The sequence below is a fragment of the Citrus sinensis genome, chromosome 3, assembly GCF_022201045.2.
Source record: "Citrus sinensis cultivar Valencia sweet orange chromosome 3, DVS_A1.0, whole genome shotgun sequence".
NCBI classification, from domain to species: domain Eukaryota; kingdom Viridiplantae; phylum Streptophyta; class Magnoliopsida; order Sapindales; family Rutaceae; genus Citrus; species Citrus sinensis.
This window is the reverse complement of record NC_068558.1, coordinates 18,750,660-18,774,254: the sequence shown is the minus strand read 5'-3', so window position 1 is coordinate 18,774,254 and position 23,595 is coordinate 18,750,660. Positions and strand designations below refer to the sequence as shown.

The window sequence follows — 23,595 nt, the reverse complement described above, 5'->3', positions numbered from 1 at the left end:
TTTTCTCATAATTAATTTGATTGTTATTACACAATAACAAATATGTAAAGATTTTAATGAGGCATATTCTTTGTAATGAACATCCAAGGGGGAGTGTTATGAATTTATTAAAATAAATGTAGATGTTCATAACATATATCTCATAGTCTCCTCACTATCTCTCATTAGTAACCTTTAACTTTCCTATAACTCCCACTATCTCACAAGGAATTATGATCCATATTTTTTCATTAATTTCATGGAGTGATTGTGTAACTATAAAAGGAGAACTCATCTTTTTATTTTGTACACACACAATTGGAATGAATAAAATCACTCTATAATATATTCTCTCATTTTATTCTTTATCTTGCGTTGCTTCTTTATTTGTATTGCTGGCTAATAATTTTTTTTTTATAAGGCTGCCTCATCTTAAAAAAAAAAATCAATTCATATTTTTATCAATTTCATCAAGTGTAAAGTAAGAAAAAAGGATAATACTAAATTCTTTTTTCAAAGCCGCATGAAGCGCGGTTCTATTTTCTAGTATATATATAAAGTTGAGACTTGAGGAGGTGATGTGGCATCACTATTTCTCATCTTTGTATATTCTCTATTATCTAATAAATAGAGAAATTTTCTTTTACATTTAGCTTTTATCTTCTCACAATTAATTTGATTATTATTACACAATAACAATTATGTAAAGGTTTTAATGAGGTATATTCTTTGTAATGAACATCCAAGGGGGAGTGTTATGAATTTATTAAAATAAATGTAGATGTTCATAACATATATCTCTTAGTCTCCTTACTATCTCCCATTAGCAACCTTTAGCTTTCCTATAGCTCCTACTATCTCACAAGGAATTATGATCCATAATTTTTCATTAATTTTATAGAGTGATTATGTAACTATAAAAGGAGAGCTCATCTTTTTATTTTATACACACACAATTGGAATGAATAAAATCACTCTATAATATATTCTCTCATTTTATTCTTTATTTTGCGTTGCTTCTTTATTTGTATTGCTGGCTAATAGTTTTTTTTTTTTTTGTTTTTTATAAGGCTGCCTCATCTTAAAAAAAAAATCAATTCATATTTTTTTATCAGTTTCATCAAGTGTAAAGTAAGAAAAAATGATAATACTAAATTCTTTTTTCAAAGCCGTGTAAAACGCGGTTCTATTTTCTAGTGAATTTATAAATGAAATGGCATATATAAAATTTAAATAAAAATTTTATTTATCAATGTTATTATTAAATAAAATTTATTTAATAATTAATAAATTGATATTAGTATATTTAATTTCCTTATGAGTCTCTCTAAATTATATTTAATATAATTCACAGTCAAATAAAATTTATTCATTGCCTCACTTGATTCTACTATTTAAGAAAATTCTTTTCTTGTAAATTAAGTTAATCAGTTGGTTGTAATAGGCAGAATACAAGATAATTATAAGAAAAACAAATCTTATTGTGTCATGCACAGTCCAATCGAATGTGCCAAGCGTCCGTGATTAACGAAAGGGGAAGAAGCGTGGAAAGAAAGGAAAAAATATAAAGAAAAAGACAGTAGGTTGGCGGCTGTTAGGTTGACCATTTCTTTCATCTCAGTTTCAGGTTTCAGCTCTGTAACTCCAAGTTTCACGTGTCAAACTCTAAACTTCATTCTTTATTCTGCAACATGGCCAAGAAGCTCGTACAATACTCTGTGGTAACTAATATTAATCTCCTCTTTTGTATATAGATTGATATTCCGTTGTGGTTGAATGGGACTGGGTTCTTTTTTTGTTGCTTTGACAGGTGGATGCTTTTACTGACTCAGCTTTCAAGGGGAACCCGGCAGCGGTTTGTTTGTTAGAGGAAGATAGAGATGAAGAATGGCTACAAGCTGTGGCTTCTGAGTTCAAAATCTCCGAGACCTGTTACTTGACTCGCCTTACTGCTGCTGACTCTCCTAATCCGAGGTTCCGTCTTAGATGGTTCACTCCTGTTGCTAAGGTCAGTTTCAGTTTTTATAATTATAAGTTGTGGATGAAGCTATTTGGCTAAGTTCTGGAGCTTGATGATTTATCTTATTTCATGGGGTTTTAGTTTTGTCATCATTCCATCATTGTGGAATGTTTACTCTTATTTATGTGCTATGCTTCTTTTAGTTCTGAAGGAAGATTATAGCTAAATTTTTTATCTTGAGTGATATTATTTCTGATCATTAGGCTTCATAGATTTTCATGTGTTCATGTTACAGTTTTTTATATATATGACACTGACTCGAACGCAAAGGAGAGTGTATTTTAATTTCAGGATAAGTTTTTTGCAGGTTGAACTTTGTGGTCATGCAACATTAGCAACTGCACACACTCTCTTTTCGAGAGGTTTGGTAAACTCCAACATAATTGAATTTGCCACACTGTCTGGAATTCTAACAGCCAAAAAAGATCCAGATGTTAAGGCGATGAATGACTCTAATTCACAGAATGGCGAAGCACAAGAGTGCTATTTTATTGAATTGGATTTTCCTACAGTTCCAACTACTGATTTCAATTTTTCTGAGGTTTCATTAATTCATAAGGCTTTGAGTGTTTCTTCAGTCATGGATATGAAGATAACAACTACCTCAGAAGACATCTTTGTAATTTCTTTTAACCCTTTACTCATTTAGATATGGTGTTAGTAGTTGTTCTGAATGAAGTTGGCTACGATATGCAGGTGGTACTCCCATCGGCGAAATCTGTTACAGACGTGGAGCCACAGTTTGATGAAATACGAAAATGTCCTGGAAGCGGCATAATTGTTTCAGGGCTTGCTCCTCCAGAGTCTGGATTTGATTTTTATAGCCGATTCTTCTGCCCTAAATTTGGCATCAATGAGGTAATAACTCGTTGGTTTTAATGAATGAGTTTATTTACTACTGTATTATGAGCATGTACATTTGTCATAAGTCATGCTACATGGAGTTGTGCATTGAATATCATTTATGTTTTGGAAAATCTGATGAGTAATAAGGCCTGCAAATTGAGTGAAATGTTACAGCTGAAAGTGAACAAAATTATTGCTCATTTCCTACTAGCTTTTCACCCATTTGCTAACTTCAAAACATATAGTGCCTCCAAAGTCTAGTGTAGATTGCTCTGTTTTGATTTCAAGAAGGATTTTTGGCATTTGAAGTAAAATGTCTATGTAAGAGAACAAAGAACTTTCTTTTATGTTTGGTACTGTAGTTTAGGATCCAATAAGTAAGATGGAAGTAATTTTCAAAAACTCTGTCAATATTGAAACAGTTCTAATAACAGTCTTATATGTACATGACTTGTTTATATCAGGATCCCGTTTGTGGGAGTGCACATTGTGCTTTGGCAACCTATTGGAGTCAAAAGCTTGGAAAGTGTGATTTTGTGGCTTATGCGGTACTCTCTTTGCATCGATTTCTCTCTAATTTATGTCTATTCATATTCCTTCTAATTGTTATATGTTGATTACATTTTACCTGACACAGGCATCACCAAGAAGTGGGATCTTGAACATTCATGTAGACAAGCAGAATCAGAGAGTGCAGCTGCGAGGAAAAGCTATTACTGTGATGGAAGGCTCTCTGTTAGTTTAGATTTCAAGTGATTTCCATTATGCGTGTGTGATCAACTCCAATAAATGTCAATCATTACATGCAAATAATGATTCCCTGGAGTGTTTCTTGATCATGTTTCGATACCTTGTACAAGACATCTTTAAGATAAAATTTACATTTGTACCATCCAATTTGGTGGTATCCGATATCCAATGTTATAAGATAAAATCACTTCATTGTAATACAATAAACAGTAAGCCAATTTCATTGGAGTGTATTTTGTTGATCACTACTTGTTCTGCTGAAGATATTTGAGGTGTTTTTGTTCGTGTATTTTCTCTACGGTTCCTTTTGATCTGATGTTTTTCAGAACAAAGACATTTTTCAGAGAAAAGAATCCATATAATTTGTGCAAGTTCATTAATCATATTGGGGCTCATTTTATTTTGTTGCAGGTTAGCAATCAGCAGTCTCGAGTGTGGTTAAATGATCATTGTTGATGGAACTTGTTCCACGGTTAGATGCCGATGAAATTAGAGGCTTGTTTGCTCCACCACCTTGGGGTAGTATTCTGCCTTGATTTTCCTATCTATAATTCTCAAATAACTGCTATCTTTATCAGTATGTGTCTGTGTGTGCTTTTGGTTCATTCAAGCACACTGCCTTCTTAAGGTGCCAAAGGGCAAGCATTTACTAAGCATACTAGTTTGATTTAAGTTGTTCCAATATGAAATTTGCTGACATGGAATGCAGTAGAATGAAATAATAATCTTTACATTTACACTGAAGTTGTCTTTCTCATATCAGTCAGTATTGAGGTGAGCTGTATGCAGCATACATGTTGCAGTAGCGGAGTCCAGATTGAATCTTAATTTCTTATTAAAACATAATGCTTTGCTGTTAATTTGACATATAATTAGCCCAAATGCTCCAACTGCAGTAATTTTTTGCTTGTAGTAGGCTAATATTATTAAAGCATTGAATGGCTCGACCTTGAGGAGGAAAGTTCATGTTGATGCTGATAAGATAGCTGTCTTGAATGCATGGTGTAGAATTGATTGTTGAAGGCTACAAGGTAGATATACATACATATGTATGTATATGTATATGTGTATATATAAATGTCCTTTTGTTCTTCACTCTGTTAATTACAATTCATTTTCTGCTCTCTGTACCCAGCATCATAATACCTGTTTGGCATAAAAATTTTATTATCCAAAAAGTAAGTTGGAACGAGTATTCGCTTGGTTTTATTAAGGATTAAAAAAAAATTCAATTCTCATCTTTATTCTGTATTAATTATGTGCCAACCATTCGGTATATCTGCTCTTTATTTATCTTTTTACTGCAGAACATGTTAATAGATTTTATTGTTAGGAGTTAAACTCCTTTGTACCTTCATTGAGGAGAGTAATGATGCAGATGTGGTTGTGCTACGGGTTCAAGATTCATTTCATAGGTTGTCTGTTGCTGCATGGTGTCCGTGAGGTAATTTGTCTCATAAGTTCTCTCATTTGGAGGCTGCATTTCATGCTGGATTTAAAGCCATGTAATCAGATGATGATGTTAGAAACCTCTTAGATAATAGTAAAGTTAGTGGTGAATGTGCATTTGTTGATTGATTGTTTACTGAGGATTAAGACAGACCGTCTAATACGTAATAAGTTTTTTCTTTGAACAGCTCTATAATTTGGTCACCGGTACAGTTACGTAATCAAAGGATGTGACATCTTTGAAGATGACAATGATTAAGAAGAAGAAAAAATGGTTTAGCCGAGATTCCCAGCATTACCTTTTCCTAATTCCTGACAATGTGTTAGGCTACTGCTTTGAGATAGCAGTTTAGAAGCGACGAATTGATGAGAAGAATAATGAGAAGAAGTGGCCAGATGGGAGAACGAGAGTTTTTAGAAGCAATTCTTATTATTTATTAAAGTAGCAACAGTTCCTTATATAAGCCAAAGAAATCCTACGAAAATAATAATTCCTAATAACATAATAACTTAATAACTAATCCTTAACGGAAAAGGAAATAATGCAGATCTAAGACTAGGATTCTAACATCCCCTCCCCCTAAGAAGGCAGCTTGTCCGCAAGCTGGAAAGAAGGAAAACGGGCCTCGAACTCAGAACATTCCTCCCAAGTAGCCTCTTCCTTAGACTGACCTTGCCACTGAACAAGGAGCTTAGTAACAGGGCGATTGTTGCGTTTGAAAATTCCACGATCCAAAATGGCCAAGGGCTGCCATTCCCAAGCAACAACATAAGGAGAATCAGGAAGCTGTTGTGATGGTGTATGAACCCCAAGTTTCCTCTTTAAGCATGAAACATGAAAAACATGATGAACCTTGCTTGTAGTTGGAAGATTCAATTTGTAAGCCACAGTGCCAATGCGAGAAAGAATCAGAAAAGGACCATAATAACGCGGAGATAACTTATGAGTACCATTAGGATGCAAAGTGGACTGCCGATAAGGTTGAAGACGAAGGTACACCCAATCCCCTTCAACAAATACTCGTTCTGTACGTTTTTTGTCAGCAAAAAACTTCATTCGTGACTGGGCAGCTTCCAAATTATCTTTAAAGAAGACGTAAAATCAAATCCCTATCGCGGAGAGCCAAGTCAACAACATAAACATTAGTTATGCCAAGCAAATAAGATTAGATTTGAAGGGGGGTCGACCATAGACTGCTTCAAAGGGAGTCAGTTGGATAGCAGAATGAAATGTAGTATTATACCACCATTCAGCCCAAGGCAACCAGTTAGTCCATGTAGAAGGCTGGTGACCAACAAAACACCTCAAATATCCTTCCAAGGAGCGATTAACGACTTCGGTTTGGCCATCCTTTTAAGGATGATAAGTAGAGCTGCGGCATAAAGAACTGCCCTGTAATTGAAAGAATTCCTCCTAAAATTGACTAAGAAAGATAGGATCACGGTCGCTGACAATGGTGCGAGGCATTCCGTGCAATTTAGCAACATCCCTCACAAAAATTTTAGCGACAAGAGCGGCTGTATAATGATGGGATAAGGCACTAAAAGGAGCATACTTGGACAAATGATCTACCACAACAAAAATAGATGTTTTGCCCTTAGAAGGTGGAAGACCATCAATAAAATCCATGGAGATATCTTCCTAAATTTTATCAGTGATGGGCAAAGTTTGAAGCAACCCGGAAGGATGCACAGTTTCAGCCTTGTTTCGTTGACAGACATCACATTCAGCAACAAATAATTTAGTAGCCCTTTTTAACCCTTTCCAGTATAAACTAACTTTGAGTCTTTTGTAAGTGCGTAAGAATCCCGAATGACCGCCAATTGGAGAGGCGTGAAATTCGTGTAAAATGTACTGGCACTTAACGGAAGAAGAAAGAAGAACAATCCGACCCTTGTATCGTAAAATGGAGTCATCATAGGAATAATTAAGAACAGATTGGGATGACTGAAAACGGTCGATAAGAAGTGACAGGGCTGGGTCGGCTTTGTACTCTTGCTTGATGTCGGTAAGATGAGAAAATATTAGGGAAGAAATGGCATGGAAATGAGAGTCTTCGAAGCGACGGGACAAAGCATCCGCAACTGAATTTTCAGCTCCCTTCCTATAAATAATTTCATAATCAAATCCTAAGAGTTTAGACAACTACAACTGTTGTTTCGGAGAGGAAATGCGCTGATCATGGAAATACTTAAGGCTGCGATGGTCCGTAAGAATTTTGAAATGCTGTCCCATAAGATACGGACGCCATTTTTGCACAGCAAAGACAATAGCAAGCATTTCTTTGTCGTATGTGGACATGGCTAAGTTTTTTCCAAATAAGGCTTTGCTAATATAAGCGAGTGGACGGCCCTCTTGCATGAGGACTGCTCCGATTCCCCGGCCGGAAGCATCGCATTCTATAGAAAATGGTTTGGTGAAATTCGGCAAGGCTAAAACTGGAGTGGAAGCCATGGCTTGGCGTAGCTCATCAAATGCTGCTTCAGCAGTAGGATTCCAAGTAAAAGAATCTTGTTTAAGCATGTTAGTTAAAGGAGCAGCAATTTTTCCATACCCAGTAACAAATTTACGGTAATATCCCGTCAAGCCAAGGAAGCCTCGTAAAGTTTTAATAGTGGTAGGTTTAGGCCATTCAAGCATGCACTGAACCTTTTCAGGATTGACAGCAACTCCAGTAGCAGAAACAATATGACCCAAATAGTCAACAGATGACTGAGCAAAAGAACATTTTGTAAGCTTGACATAAAGTCGATTTTGTTGCAAACATTGAAGGACAGTAGAGAGGTGTCAAGTATGCTCCTGTAGGGAAGTGCTGTAGACAAGAATATCATCAAAGAAAACTAAAACAAATTTGCGAAGGAAGGGCCGAAAAATCTCGTTCATCAGGTTCTGAAATATGGCTGGCGCATTTGAAAGGCCAAAAGGCATCACAAGAAATTCGTAGTGGCCATCATGAGTACGAAAGGCTGTTTTTGCTATATCGGAGGGATGAACTCGAATCTGGCGATAGCCCGAGCGAAGGTTCAGCTTACTGAAAACTGATGCACCATGTAATTCATCTAATAGCTCATCAACAACTGGAATTAGATAACGGTCTTTAATGGTTACCTTGTTGAGAGCACGATAATCGATACACATACGCCAAGAACCATATTTCTTTTTAACTAATAAAACCAGAGAGGAATAAGGACTAACATTATGCTGAATGAGCCCGGCATCCAACAGCTCACGAATCAAGCGGTCAATTTCTTGTTTCTGAAAATGAGGATAACGATAAGGTCGTACATTGACAGGAGAGCTTCCAGGAAGTAATGGAATATGGTGATCAATTAAGCGTTCATGAGGAAGTTCGGTGGGTTCCACAAAGATGCCAGAATATGTCTCTAGGACCTTAGTAATAATTGAAGGTGCTGATATATCAGCTACTGAAGTAGTTATTGCCATAATCTGGAAAAAAATGCCTTGCTTTTCTTGAAGCAATAACCTATTAATTTCACCATGATTTGCCAAAGCCGGTGGCAGGGAATCATATCCAGTGAGTTGAACAGTTTGGCCTTTCCAAGTGAACTGCATAGTTAGCTTTGAGAAGTCCCACAATATAGCACCCAATGAACGTAACCACTCAGCACCCAACACAATGTCACAGCCACTTACTGGAAGTAAGAAAAAATCTAAGTGAAATTGGAAGCCTTGAATAGTTACTGGGACGTGAGAACATTTTCTCGAGCTGCTGATCACTCCACCATCAGCTACAGTAACTTGAAACTGAGTTGTAGTAGTGACAGGGCACCCACATTGCTTAGCCAAAGATGGATTCAAAAAATTGTGAGTAGAACCAGAGTCTATTAATATAGTGACACCATGTTTTTTTAAAGTCCCTTTCAGTCGCATGGTGTTTTGTGGGGTTGCTCTAGTGAGAGCCTTTAAAGAGACTTCTACTGTTTCTAGGAATTCCTCGAAAGCCTCAGCTTGTTCATCTTTATCGTCAATATCTGCATCCAGTAATAAAAGTTGAGGAGCTTTACAACGATGCCCAAGTTTAAATTGTTCATCACAATTGAAACACAATCCTTTGGCTCGTCTTTCAGTTTGTTCGGCAACTGATAGACGTCGAAATGGTGGGAATCCCGGAGGGGGTGGGCCTAATAGAGAGGGCTGTGATGACCCCTCAGTTTTGGTTATTGTGGGAGATGAATTAAGGAGTGGTGGCGATGGCCTACTCATACTAGGTCGAGGTGGAATCTTTCGATTAGAAACAACCGCGTATTCGTCTTGGAATCTTGCAAGCTCAAAAGTTTGTAGGAGACTTGCATGTTTCAACATCTGCACTCCAATTTTAATATCCTCTCGTAATCCCGAAAGGAAGCAACTAATGAAGAATGATTCTGGTAGATTCCGAGTTCTATCAGCCAATCGTTCAAATTGGCGTTGATATTCAATAACAGTCCCAGTCTGTTGTAGTTTGGTAATGGACCCGACTGCATCACCGTCTTCGAATGTTCCAAATCGAGTAACTAGAGCTCGTTTGAATTGGGCCCAAGTCATATTACCCATAGTTTGCTCTAACCAGTGATACCAAGGTACCGCATCTCCATCGAGGTGTCCGATAGCAAGTGACAACACATCTATCTCAGGCAAGGCAGCCAATCGCTGATACTGTTCACAACGAAAGATCCAGCTTGTCGGATTTTCCCCGCTGAAAACTGGGAAATCCAACCATATATGGCGGGGTTGCACAAGTGCTCCTCCAATACGTCCTGCAGGTTCGGGTTGTTGATTATTGATTTGTAACGGTTGGTTGTTGTTTCTATTTTCTTGAAACCGGATGAATTGATCGCGGAGACTTAAGATTAATTCTTGGAGGTCGTTGGACTGTTGGGATAAGACCTCAACTTTCTCATTGAATTGATGAGATAATTGCTCCGCTCTTTCTTCCAGTTCCTTAACAGTCATTATGCCCAAGAAAAAAAACTGCTCTGATACCAGATGTTAGGCTACTGCTTTGAGATAGCAGTTTAGAAGCGACGAATTGATGAGAAGAATAATGAGAAGAAGTGGCCAGAGGGAGAATGAGAGTTTTTAGCAACAATTCTTATTATTTATTAAAGTAGCAACAGTTCCTTATATAAGCCAAAGAGATCCTACAAAAATAATAATTCCTAATAACATAATAACTTAATAACTAATTCTTAACGGAAAAGGAAATAAAGTAGATCTAAGACTAGGATTCTAACACAATGTCCAAGGGATTTGATTAATTTTCCCAGTTGTCGGGACCTCATTCTTGTGCATAAAAAAGATTGTGCATTATATCATGTACCAACTTCATGTAATCTTGATGAAGTGGTCTGTAATTCTGGGTCTCAATTATTGGTTGTAAAATTTATTTGTTGACCGGTAGATTTTGTTAAACTGAGGTGTCTGTAATCTCCCAATCTATAAAAAAACTGTTCAAGATAAGTTACTGTGCTTGAATTTTTTTTGGAAGTTGTTGATTTCAAGGGATTTATATACGTTCTCTTTCTGTCAATTCTACTCTTCTACTTTCATGAATGTATGCGGGTAATAAGAAATCTTATAAGAAAATTTAAAAAAATAAAAGAATGAAAAAAATAAATAAAAAGGAGGATGAGAGAATTACACTTGTTTAATAGAGTCTAAACACTCATTTTCAATTAAAATAATAATAGAACAATTTACTATTAAAAACAATCTCTAAAAAAAATTGAAACATCATTCATCTTTCTTTTTTTTCTTTTTTTTTATCTTTAATTTTAATTTTCTATGTACGCAGTAAGGAGTTTAGTAGAATATGAGATAGTTAATACAATGTCATTTTCAAATTAATAATGTAGCAGAACTTAATTTGAGCCCAATCCCCAAAAGAGAGAGTTTCCTGCCAGAACCTTTCAGTCAATCCCTCTTCTTGCGACTTCAAGTTTCACTTATCACTCTTTATTCTGCAACATGGCCAAGAAGCTCGTACAATACTCTGATGTTCCGTTGTGGTTGAATGGGACTGGGTTCTTTTTGTTGCTTTGACAAGTGGATGCTTTTACCGACTCAGTTTTCAAGGGGAACCCGGCAGCGGTTTGTTTGTTAGAGGAAGATAGAGATGAAGAATGGCTACAAGCTGTGGCTTCTGAGTTCAATATCTCTGAGACCTGTTACTTGACTCGCCTGCTGATGCTGAATCTCCTAATCCGAGGTTCCGTCTTAGATGGTTCACTCCTGTTGCTGAGGTCAGTTTTAGTTTGCATAATTACAAATTGTAGACGAAGCTATTTGGCTTAGTTCGGAAGCTTCACGATCTATCTTACTCCTTGTGGTTTTAGTTTTGTTATGATTTAATCATTGTTGAATGTTCACTCTTATTTATTTGGCTATGCATCTTTTTATTTCTGAATGGAAATCATAACTAAAGCTTTGTGGAGTGATCATCATGCTAATATTTTCATGTATTCATGTTATAGTGATTTATATATACGACACTTCACCACAAAGGAGTGTATATTTTGATCTTCAGGATAAGATTTTCTGCAGATGGAACTTTGTGGTCATGCAGCATTAGCAGCTGCGCACACACTCTTTTCGAGAGGTTTGGTAAACTCCAACACAATTGAATTTACCACACTGTCTGGCATTCTAATAGCCAAAAAGGTCCCAGATGTTAAGGCAATGAATGACTCCAATTCACAAAATGGTGAAGCACAAGAGTGCTATTTTATTGAATTGGATTTTCCTGCTGCTCCAACTGCCGACTTTAATTTTTCTGAGGTTTCATTAATTCTCGAGGCTTTGGGCGTCTCTTCAGTTGTGGATATGAAGATAACAACTACCTGTGAAGACATCTTTGTAATTTCTTTTTACCCTTCACTCATTTGGATATAGTTTTAATAGTTGTTCTGAATAAAGTTGGCTACATTATGCAGGTGGTGCTCCCATCAGCAAAGTCTGTTACAGACTTGCAGCCAAAGTTTGATGAAATGAAAAAATGTCCTGGAACAAGAGGCATAATTGTTTCAGGGCTTGCTCCCCCAGAGTCTGGATTTGATTTTTATAGCCGATTCTTCTGCCCTAAATTTGGTGTCAATGAGGTAATAACTCATTGGTTTTAATGATTGAGTTCATATACTACTATTATGAGCATGGACATTTCTCATAAACATGACTGAATGATAAGTCATGCTACGAAGAGATCTGCATTGAATATCATTCCTGTCTTGAGAGCATCTGATGCGTAGTGAGGACTGCAAATTGAGTGTAAATGCTACTGCTGAAAATGTTCATTTTCTACTGCCTTTTCCCCCTTTTGCCAACTTTGAAACATTTAGTGCCTCTAACGTATACTGCTCTGTTTTGTTTTCAATGAAGGATGTTTGGCATTTGAAGTAATGTGTCTATGGAAGAGACCAAAGAACGTTCTTTTATGTATGGTATTGTAGTTTAGGATCTAATAAGTAAGACGGAAGTCATTTTCAAAAACTATCTCAGGACTGTAACAATTCTAATGAACAATATCTTATGTACATGACTTGTTTATATCAGGATCCTGTTTGTGGGAGCGCATATTGTGCTTTGGCAACCTATTGGAGTCAAAAGCTAGGAAAGTGTGATTTTGTGGCATATGCGGTACTCTCTCTGCATCCATTTCGGTCTAAGTAGCATTTGTTCATATTCTTGTAATTGTTATATATTGATTACACTTTATACTTCACTCAGGCATCACCTAGAAGTGGGATCTTGAACATTCATTTAGATGAGCAGAATCAGAGAGTGCAGCTGCGAGGGAAAGCTATTACTGTGATGCAAGGCTCTCTTTTAGTTTAGATTTCAAGTCATTTCCATTCTGCACGTGTGATTAAATCCAATAAGTGGCAATCATAATGTGTAATTAATGACCCCCATGGAGTGTTTCTTGATCACGTTTCAATTCCTTGTACAAGATATCTTTAATATGAAATTCACATTGGCACCATCCAATTTGATAGTATCTGATATCCTATGTTTATAAAATATAAAAATATATAAGTAGTCACTTTAAAATGTTCTCTTCTGGTTTTGCCCCAAATCTCTAATTTTGACGTTAAAATTTGGATGTCGCACTAGCAAATCAAGATGACTTCTTCATACAAATCTAACTATCATGACTCAAAAGAGATCAATACGAATTATGGCATTTATACAGAATATCTTCCTTGAAATTATTGTATTAAATTTCTTACATGACACTAAATCAGAAATTAATTTCTAAATTAAGCCCGATATTACTTGCGTATAGATATCACTCTTTAAACCTGAAAATTGTTTAAGGCATCCCCCTCAGCATTTTTCTAAGAACAGCAGTGAAGTATCCGGCATTTGGTGAGCACACTAACAACTAGCATTTGTTTTCGGAGATCTGAAAGTCAACTTCAATGGACAACAATCAGGTTTCTCCCCAGGTACATGTTGTCATTCAAAGCATATCAATCTCTACATACAATCACATGGATGTAATGGTTGAGACAAAAATGTTATCTGTGATTTTGCCATTGCAGACCTGTGTTATAAAAATGCAACTAAAGTGTGAGACTTGCCAACGGAGGGCGAAGAAAGTGTTGAAGAAAATTCATGGTAACTTTCCCATTTTCCCCTACAGAGATATATGTTGCACTTTTCAATTTTATGGACTGTCTTTTATCATTTTGCAGGCGTGCATACAATCAGCATAGATGCAAATGAGGGAACAGTGGCAGTCTCGAGTACAGTAGACCCACATCTGTTCATAGCAAAGCTAGCAAAGGTTGGGAAAAAGGCAGAGCTTTTATGGGATCCTATACAAACCCCTAGGAGAAATCAAAATCCCCACGTCGAGCAGCTACTCAAAAAGCCACAAAATGAAAATGCACCATCACCACAATCACAACCAGCAGCACCGACAGGAGGCAGCCATCGAGCAATTACGTTTGACCATGCACAGTTGCAAGAGCTGGCTAAGATTAAAGGACTAAAACATATAGGGCTACGCCGCTCTGAAAACATAAAATTAACCTTCAAGAACCATAACAATGACATGAGCCATGCTAATAACAATGATCATGCCATGAAAATCAACCTGAATGGTCAGCGTGAAGTTGAATTGCACAATGAAGAGCAACAGAGATACAGTGGTCATGCAAATCGTTGCAATTCACTGAATACAAAGAGTGGTAATGGACATGTAGCAAAACATAATGCAACTCAAAGATGTTGTCATGGTGCTGGGGCTTCAGGATTTGACAATGGGTTCGTGGAGAAGCCTATGAAGCCGATGCCCCATTATGGGCCACCACCGGTGCCAAATTATGTTCATCCCTTCACTACACCACCAAGTTATTATACTCATCATCATCGAGGGATACAGCCGAGGAATGCCCCATATGGGGATGTGAACTATAATGATGACGGTGAATGTGCTGTGATGTGAACTACAGAGCTTGGAATTGAGCCATTGAGTATTTAGACAGCTAATGGCTTTACTTTTGGGTAGTTTTAGGCCCACTGAACATCTGTATTTCTTCGAACTTTCGGGTTGACACTATACAGTCTTTGGAGGTGATTAATGAACAACGCTGAACAAAAAATTAAATTCGATTTTTATATGCGAAAGCATTTGTCTAATGCCACTGGATATTATTGATCCAAAGTTTTCGATGGGCTCAACTACGTACTCTAATTCTTTTCAAATGCCCGCGGGTCACACGTTACTATTCTCACCATCGCGAGCATATGGTATAAAAGTCCCCAACTGAGGATTCGATGGGTTCACAACCCAGGTTCAAACAATTTCCTTTCACTAAAGTCAAATTTCTTTAATTATTAACCTTTTCCCAATAATCTTAAGTTATTTCTCTTTTCCGAAAATCTTCAATGTAACCTTATGATATGAAGTCTAGAATTAATTAACTTTTTGACATCCCTTTGACAAGTTTGTTAAAAGCTTTAAAAGAATCAAACATTGTATAATTAATACAAGGGAAAAAGACACAGAGACCCCCAATATTTGAATAAGGGACACAGAGACCCCCACGTTTTGAAAAAAGGATACAAAACCCCCTAATGTTTAAAAAAAGACACTCAGACCCCCATTTGTTAACAGAAATTATAATTTTAAAATGCAATTACCATTATACCCTTATAGCATATTAAAAAATAATTGTTCATTGTCCAATTTATTCCTATATTATTAATAAAATTACGAATATAACTTCATTACCCAATTTTTCCATTTAATTTTTGTCAAATTTTCTCTTCAAACTAAATAAATTTAATCCATTGCTCAAGAATAAAAATAAATTAAATTGATTATTAATATAATAAAAATAAAAATTCTCCATATGTCAATTTATTGAATATGTTATTTAGTACAATTACGATTTTGTAATTATTGTTGTAACCAATTTTTTTTTATTTTGTTGATTATATAAGTTTAAATGGAGAATTGTTATTGAGAATTGTTATTTTTATTATATTAGTAATCAATTTAATTTATTTTTATTCTTGAGCAATGGATTAAATTTATTTAGTTGAAGAGAAAATTTGACAAAAATTAAATGAAAAAATTGGATAATGAAGTTATATTCGTAATTTTATTAATAATATAGGAATAAATTGGACAATGAACAATTATTTTTTAATATGCTATAAGGGTATAATGGTAATTGCACTTTCAAATTATAATTTCTGTTAACAAATGGGGGTCTGAGTGTCTTTTTTTAAACATTAGGGGGTTTTGTGTCCCTTTTTCAAACTTTGGAGGTCTCTGTGTCCCTTATTCAAACATTGGGGGTCTCTGTGTCATTTTCCCTTAATACAATTATACAATTATCTAATTCTGCTACAATATTTCTTTTATCTCTACACAACAATTTTTTTGTGTTCATTGGCTCACTGTTCAAGCAAAGAAAATTAATTTCTTAAAGACTGGTAGCTATTGCCATCGACAACTCAAAAACCTAGAGGAATTATGTTTTAAATGATTTTTATTTGGAAAAAAATATAAATTATGTTACAATGTTGTCATATACACATGGTGTAATTATTGGATATCTTTATTCCAGTGTTCTAAATAAAGAATAGAAATATCGTCTCCGCGCTTGAATGTAAGTAAGACTATTATTGGGGACCCTATCTATGGATTTGGATCCAGTGATATAAAATTACAGCAGTCTTCGAAGACGTTTGGTCTCAGCACATCAGCGGTCAGAGCCAAGCCACCGCATGCTCTGCATATTAATAATGAATAAATATGAATTATAGGAACTATAAATGGAGGCGGCATTGCCACAGTCTGTCCACGCTCATCTCATTTCCAACGTCTACAAACTTGTTGATTCTTGCAAACAAATTAAAACGGCATCTTCTCTACGAATTTAGTGTGCATTCTCTTCTCTGGTCTCATTTTATTTTCCATTGCTCCTCCCTCTTTCGCTCATAAATCTTTCAGGCCAAAAGCTGTAGTAGTTCCCGTCACAAAAGATGCTTCCACACTTCAGTATGTGAGCACTATCAACCAGAGAACTTCACTGTTGCTAGTAAACCTGGTGGTTGATCTAGGTGGCCAATTCATGTGGGTTGATTGAGTGAGAAATCAGAATAAGGATGTTTGGAAGCTAAGAAAGTAAAAGAAAATTTAAGAATTAGAAACTTCTAGCTCACACGATTTTATTCATTTAACCAATCTCATAAAACTGTACACAGAGATTGTTTATATACACAGCTGATGCTCAGCTCAATTAGTTAACTAATTATAAAACTAATTCTAACCATCTATAACAACTTCAACTAATCATTACGTGAACAAGTGATTACATAACCACCAGGTGCCAGCTGGCATGCCATGTCATCAACTCTTAATTGTAAGTTGGAGCTGCTGCTATCCTCTGCTTTACAGTCTAGGCTACTGATGTGAGCTTCCTTAACATCCCCTCTCAAGCTCAAAGGTCTACTGACGACATTGAACTTGGATCTAAAGAAACTAAATTTAGAAAAAGACAAGGGCTTAGTAAGAACATCAGCTACTTGTTCTTCAGTGGGAATGTATTTGATCTCCAATTCTTTTCCAAGCACTTTGTCTCTAACATAATGAACATCCAACTCTATGTGCTTAGATTTTGAGTGAAATACAGGGTTGCGAGCTAGCTCCCCTGCACTTTGGTTATCACACCAAAGAACTGGAGTAGGTAGTTTAGTAATATTAAGTTCTAAAAATAAAGACTGCAACCAAGAAATTTCTGAGCTTGCTGCTGACAGGGCTCTGTATTCACTTTCTGTGCTTGACTTTGCTATAATTGCTTGCTTTTTAGAGGACCATGAAATCAAATTGTTACCTAGGTCAAGATCACAAGCCCAGTCTGCATCTGAATAGCCTGTTAACCCAATTTCCAGAGTTGCTTCCTTTCTAAGATAGAGACCATAAGTGATAGTTGACTAGAGATATCGAAGAACTCTTTTGCAGGCTAATTAGTATTGTACAGTGGGAGAACTGAGGTACTGACTGAGTTTATGAACTGAATAAGCTATATCAGGCTTGGTGAGAATTAGATATTGTAGTCTTCCAACAATACTTCTGTAGAGTGTTGGATTTTCGAATTCCTGACCCAATGGACCCCTGACATTTCTTTCTAGCTTTAAACCAGTACTAAGTGGAGTATCAGCCCCTTTGCAATTCTCCATAGATGCTTTACTCAGCAAGTCTTTAATATATTTTGTTTGAGATAGATGTATTCCTTCATCTAAGTAACTAACTTCAACACCTAGGAAGTAAGCAACTAATCCCAGGTCTTTCAAGGCAAAGGCCTGACTGAGTTTAACAATAAAATCCTCTAGTAGAGCAGAATCTGGTCCAGTGACTAGGATATCATCCACATAAATCAATACTATGATTAAGCCCCTTGTATCATGTTTAATGAATAGAGATGTATCAGCTTTTGAATTAAGAAATTGCCAAGTTGTAAGACAACTCTTCAATTTTTCATACCAGGCTCGTGGAGCTTGTTTTAGACCATAGAGAGCTTTATTGAGTTTGCCGATATACCTTTCCCTAGCATATATATATAAAGTTAGGACTACAAGAGGTGATGTGGCATCACCATTTCTCATTATCTCATATTCTCTATTATCTACTAAATCGGTTGAAATTAAAAAATAATTACATTACAAAATATTAAAATAGAAAATAATTATTAAATTATAAATGATTATATGTCTTTTCCTCTTTCTATTTAAATTCGACAATATGTAATCACTAATAATAATTAATTATAAGTCTTGAAACATTCATTTATTTTATTATGCCAACAATTAAATTTTAGTGGCTTAAAATACATCAATTAATTAATATAGGAATGAATGTTCCTTCATCTTCCCTCAGCAATGCCATTAGAGCCTAATTTTAATGTCATAATCCAATATTTAATTATTCAATCTTTTGTTTAGTGCCTTTTGACTTCTTCAAACTCCATAAACATTAAATATTTAAGATTTGTGGCATCATTATTTCTTATCTTTTTATATTCTCTATTATCTAATATATTGGTTGAGATTAAGAAATAATTACATTACAAAATATTAAAAATCTATATCTATCTATCTATCTATATATATATATAAAGTTGGGACTAGAGGAAGTGATGTGATATCACTATTTCTCATCTTCTTGTATTCTCTATTATCTAATAAATTGGTTGATATTAAAAAAATAATTACATTACAAAATATTAAAAATAAAAAATTATTATTAGATTATAAAATATTACATGTCTCTTCCTCTTTCTATTTAAATTCAATAATAAGTAACCATTAATAATAATTAATTATAAGTCTTGAAACATTTATTTATTTTATTATGCCAACAATTAAACTTTAGTGACTTAAATATATCAATTAATTAATATAGGAAATGTTCTTTCATCTTCCCTCAACAATGCCATTAGGGTCTAATTTTAATGCTATAATCTCATATTTAATTATGCAACCTTTTGTTTAGTGCTTTTTGGCTTCTTCAAACTCTATAAATATTAAGTAGTTAAGATTTGTGGCATTATTATTTCTCATCTTTTTATATTCTATATTATCTAATATATTGGTTGAGATTAAAAAATAATTACATTACAAAATATTAAAAAGAGAAAATAATTAGTAGATTATAAAAGATTACATGTCTCTTCTTCTTTCTATTTAAATTCAACAATATGTAACCATTAATAATAAATTAATTATAGTTTTGAAACATTCATTTATTTTATTAAGCCAACAACTAAACTTTAGTGGTTTAAAATACATCAACTAATTCATATAGGAAGGAAGGTTCCTTCATCTTCCCTCACCAATGCCACTAGGACCTAATTTTAATGTCATAATCCCATATTTAATTATGCAACCTTTTATTTAGTGTCTTTTGGCTTCTTCAAACTCTATAAATATTAAGTATTTAAGATTTGTTATGTTTGAGTTTTTTTTATTATTGAACCAACATCCTTTTTAGAAATGTTATTTGACTTATTTAAATTTTTTGTATTGTATGCTTCATGGAGTATTCTTTTCTTCATGAGTTAAATAATGATAAAGATAATTGGATGATAAGAGTTAGGCTTTGTAAGATTTGGGAGTCTGTTAATACCAAGAAGAATGGAGAATTGATTAATGTGAACATAATTTTTATTGATGAAAATGTTGTGTACACTTAACTATACACATTAATATATATTTTTAAAATTAACAAAAAAAATAATTAATTTTCATAAATAACATTAGTTTTATAAGACTGCGTCATCTTTAAAAAAAATCAATTCATATTTTTTTATCAATTTCATCATGTGCAAAGTAATAAAAAAAGATAATACTAAATTCTTTTTTTAAAGGCACATGAAGTGCGGTTCTATTTCCTAGTTAAATATAAGACTGATCCATTCTTATTTCAGAAATAATTTCAAAATGATTCTTAGATATTGAGATGACTTTGCTCTTTATTTAATGGCATATATGCTCATGTGAAGTAATGCTTCTGTTGCTGAGTCAATATCAATATTCAATCGTGTCACGACTTCGCATGACCAGCACATGCTTTTAGCTCTTCTGTCAACGTTGTGCTCTCCGCATTCACCCTCCCAGGCTTCTTCATTTTCTACTACTTGAACTTGACTTCACAATATTCCATTGCTATTTCTTTTTCTTTCTTTTTTTTTTTTGCCTTTTTTAAATGAACCAATGTCAGATCTAAACTCCTCCAGATCTCCAGATCTCTTTAGTTGTTTCACTTTAAATACTATTATTGGAACATATTGACCAAAAATCATGATTAATGATTAATTTGATTGGAGGGTTAAATTCATTTATATTATGTTGGATAGGCATTTTGTTTTACATTTTTGTCTTTCATGTTCCCCCTTGACTTTAAGTTTCCACCATTATTATTATTTTGAAGTATGTGAGCAGTAAATAGTAGCTTTGGATGTTAGTCTTGCTCTGATGGCTGTCAAAATGGATGCACTTATTGCATGTTTGATTTGAAGAAATAATAGGAAATGAGATGAGAAGAAAAAAAAAAGAAATAAGAAATAACCAGAAAAGAGATGAATTCTATATTAAATCAAATAATAAAATTATAATTAACCAGCTTTTTTCTTTATTTTCTCTCTCACTCTTTCCTTTTTATTCTTCTAATCTCTTTCATTTCTTCTGACTAAATATGTTTTTAATGTTATCTGACTTAATAATTCAGAGATCAGTAACTATAAAGAAACAAAAGGACGAAGAGAAGAATTCTATATGAAACTAAATAATAAAACTGAAATTGATAATTTTTTTTTTCATTTTCTTTCCCCATCTCTCTTTTCCATTCCTCTCCTCTACTCTTCTCTTAGGATAAGAGTTGTGTCGAATAACTTAAAGAGTATTTGATAATTAAACTACATAAAACTTATTCAAAATAACTCTTATTTTAATACAATTACATTATTATATAATTTAGCAAGATCTTGATAAAAAAAACTACAAGTCGTAGGCATCGTGTTCGTTGGTGCTGCAGCCGCACGAGAATGATATGCCTGCCATTGTTATAGTGCCCGACTAATTTATTAATGCAAACGTATTTTTTCCACGGTCAAAAACAATTAAGGCATGAACAGATTTTGTAACAATAATACAAGGAATTTCTATCATGATCCATTAAAATTAATTAATCAGACGGCTGACAGACAAAATAAAAAAGTGGGGTCCTCAATCTGTTCCCACTAGTACTATCGGATCCGAGACGTGCCATACGTACTACAGAACCACCGACAGCCAGGCCAATTTTCTTAAAACAAAAGACAGACATGTATAATCGCGCCACGTGGCAATCTCCAAAACAACGGATGCAAACCGCGTTAATCAGCGTTGCATCCTCTACAATAGAATCCACGTTCAAAGGCTACACTCTTACGCATCCTCTCATTGTACCCTTTGAAATGGGCGCTAAGATTGCTGGTCCCCTCAACTTTTATGGTTTATGAATCAAGGATATAGGTTATTATTTTTATCACATAAGTCCTTGACTCTACTGAAATGACCTAAGTAGCTTTTGAACCATTTTGGGGAATGGGGACGAGTTGGCACAACATAAAAGATGGGCTCAACATTAAAAAAAAAAAAAGCCTATAGTTAGTCGGAACTTTTAGAATGGATCAAATATATTAAAAGAAAGAATTATTTAGTGTAAGTTCTTCAAATTTAACATGTACCTCCTTTAGCTCAAATCTATCAAATTCTCGCATTTATTTATCTTAATAGATATTCTTTCTTAAATTTATTGTTATGATTTTATATTTAAAGGTATGCAAAAATGTTTACTAGTTATTATTGTTGTGACCATTGACAATCATTTACCCACCTATAAATTAACATCCATTGCTAAAGTCATTTCACATATATTATTAGAAATTTTTTTCATTTGATCTATGAAACAACTCCAATATTTTTGATAAATGAGCTTTACGGTCCTAAAAATTAATAGAATAAAGAATTAGCCTCCATGTAATTTCATCGTTAAATGGCTGCAAATGAAGGCATTTCACCACCTTTTTATCAAACTGGTTAGCAATAATATTATAACTTTACTAGTACTAGCAGTGTATCCTCATTAAATGGAAGTGCGTTAACAACAAATTTGATTTGAAAGACATTAAGGTAGCGTTTACATTTTGGATTAGAGTGAGAATCCTAAGGAGTGAGAATCCTAAGATTGAGAGTGTGGACTGAGAGTGGGAGTATGTTTTTTACTTACACTGGAATGAAAGTATGGAATGGAGATTAGAATCTAATTTTATGTGTTTACTTTGTCTTATATTGGGAGCAAATAATTTCAAATTATAATTTTACCCTTATTTAAAGAATTGTAGTTTTTAATTACAAAGTTAAAAAAAATATTTGAAGAATAAAATATTTATTTTATTATATTTGTAAATTTACAATAATTATTAATATTCTTAATTATGTACATCAAATTTTTTTATTAATTTTAATTTTAATTATGTAAATTAACAATTATTGATAAGGGCAACATAAATGAAACATTTTTACTATTAACATAGTACGAAATTAATTTTTTCTTAGAATAAATTATTTATTATTAATATTAAATAAATATAATACTATTATTTTTAAATAAATATAATATTTTTATATTTTCAAATAAAGATAGTATATAGCAATATTATTAGTTCTCTATTAATACAATAATATTATTTTTAAGTAATTTTAACTTAGAATCAATGCAAATTATTATTTAGTTAAATATAATAATATTATATTTTTAAATAAAGATAGTATATAGTAATATTATTAATTCTCTATTAATATAATAATATCATTTTAAAGTAATTTTAATTTAGGATCAATACTATTATTTAAATAAATTTAATATTATTTATTTTATGTTATTAAATATAATTATATTAAATTAAACAAAAAAGAGGGTAAAAAGAAAGGTGGGAGTGGGACCCCCACTCTAAAAATATGTGGGACTCACAAAATGGTATTCTCAATCCTTCCTATAAACGTGTAAGCAAACACTAGCGTGGGAGGAATCCCTACTTCTCACTCTAATTTAGAAAATAAATACCACATAACTATCTTCAATGATGGCTAGTAATAAAGCTTTATTTTTACTAGTGAATTAAATATAATATGAATTGAAATAAATAATGAAAGATGAAAAACTATATTAGTTCATCCTACATAATATATATGATATTATGATAAAAATTAATACCCCTAAATACAATATGGATCAATCATAATTTATTCAATGCAGAGTGGTGCGGGACACTAGAAGCAGCCTGTAGTGGTTTAAATTAGCAAATATTCGTACTACACGGCGGTGGGTGATACTCGTGACTCGTGAGGGACCTATTCGTCACAGATGAAAAAGACTAGGAGCCGTATGTCATTTATCCAAACTTGAAGTAACGCAAAAGTCAAACGTACAATTAGAAGAGAAAACATTTGAAAATTAACAGAAAAGCGAACCAAAGCAGTGGATAATACACAC

The 23,595-nt window shown here is 33.9% G+C and overlaps 2 protein-coding genes and 1 pseudogene across 2 annotated transcripts; 2 read left to right on the top strand and 1 right to left on the bottom strand.

The window, feature by feature from the left end:
* The first annotated feature begins 2,441 nt into the window (after positions 1–2,441).
* On the top strand, positions 2,442–3,667 carry LOC127900632 (uncharacterized). The gene is made up of 4 exons (XM_052435805.1): positions 2,442–2,618; positions 2,696–2,857; positions 3,310–3,393; positions 3,483–3,667. The coding sequence occupies exons 1-4, from the start codon at positions 2,442–2,444 to the stop codon at positions 3,588–3,590; spliced, it is 531 nt and encodes a 176-aa protein (XP_052291765.1). The 3' UTR covers positions 3,591–3,667.
* A 2,791-nt stretch (positions 3,668–6,458) lies between these two features.
* LOC127900631 (uncharacterized) lies at positions 6,459–9,998 on the bottom strand. Its single transcript, XM_052435804.1, has 4 exons — positions 7,866–9,998; positions 7,195–7,757; positions 6,825–7,149; positions 6,459–6,686 (listed from the first exon to the last, which is right to left on the bottom strand). The coding sequence occupies exons 1-4, from the start codon at positions 9,996–9,998 to the stop codon at positions 6,459–6,461; spliced, it is 3,249 nt and encodes a 1,082-aa protein (XP_052291764.1).
* A 1,014-nt stretch (positions 9,999–11,012) lies between these two features.
* Positions 11,013–12,934, top strand: LOC127901251 (uncharacterized; annotated as a pseudogene).
* The last annotated feature ends 10,661 nt before the right edge of the window (positions 12,935–23,595 follow it).

Bases quoted from the DNA above. Each gene is read 5' to 3' on its own strand.
- LOC127900631 (XM_052435804.1), bottom strand. From the start codon at position 9,998: ATGACTGTTAAGGAACTGGAAGAAAGAGCGGAGCAATTATCTCATCAA. The intron at 7,758-7,865 runs GTCTACAGCACT...TCTTTTGCTCAG, and splicing joins TTTTCTTTGATGATATTCTT to TCATCTGTTGACTATTTGGG. The intron at 7,150-7,194 runs GTAGTTGTCTAA...AATTATTTATAG, and splicing joins TCCTCTCCGAAACAACAGTT to GAAGGGAGCTGAAAATTCAG.
- LOC127900632 (XM_052435805.1), top strand. From the start codon at position 2,442: ATGAATGACTCTAATTCACAGAATGGCGAAGCACAAGAGTGCTATTTT. The intron at 2,619-2,695 runs GTAATTTCTTTT...TACGATATGCAG, and splicing joins CTACCTCAGAAGACATCTTT to GTGGTACTCCCATCGGCGAA. The intron at 2,858-3,309 runs GTAATAACTCGT...TGTTTATATCAG, and splicing joins CTAAATTTGGCATCAATGAG to GATCCCGTTTGTGGGAGTGC.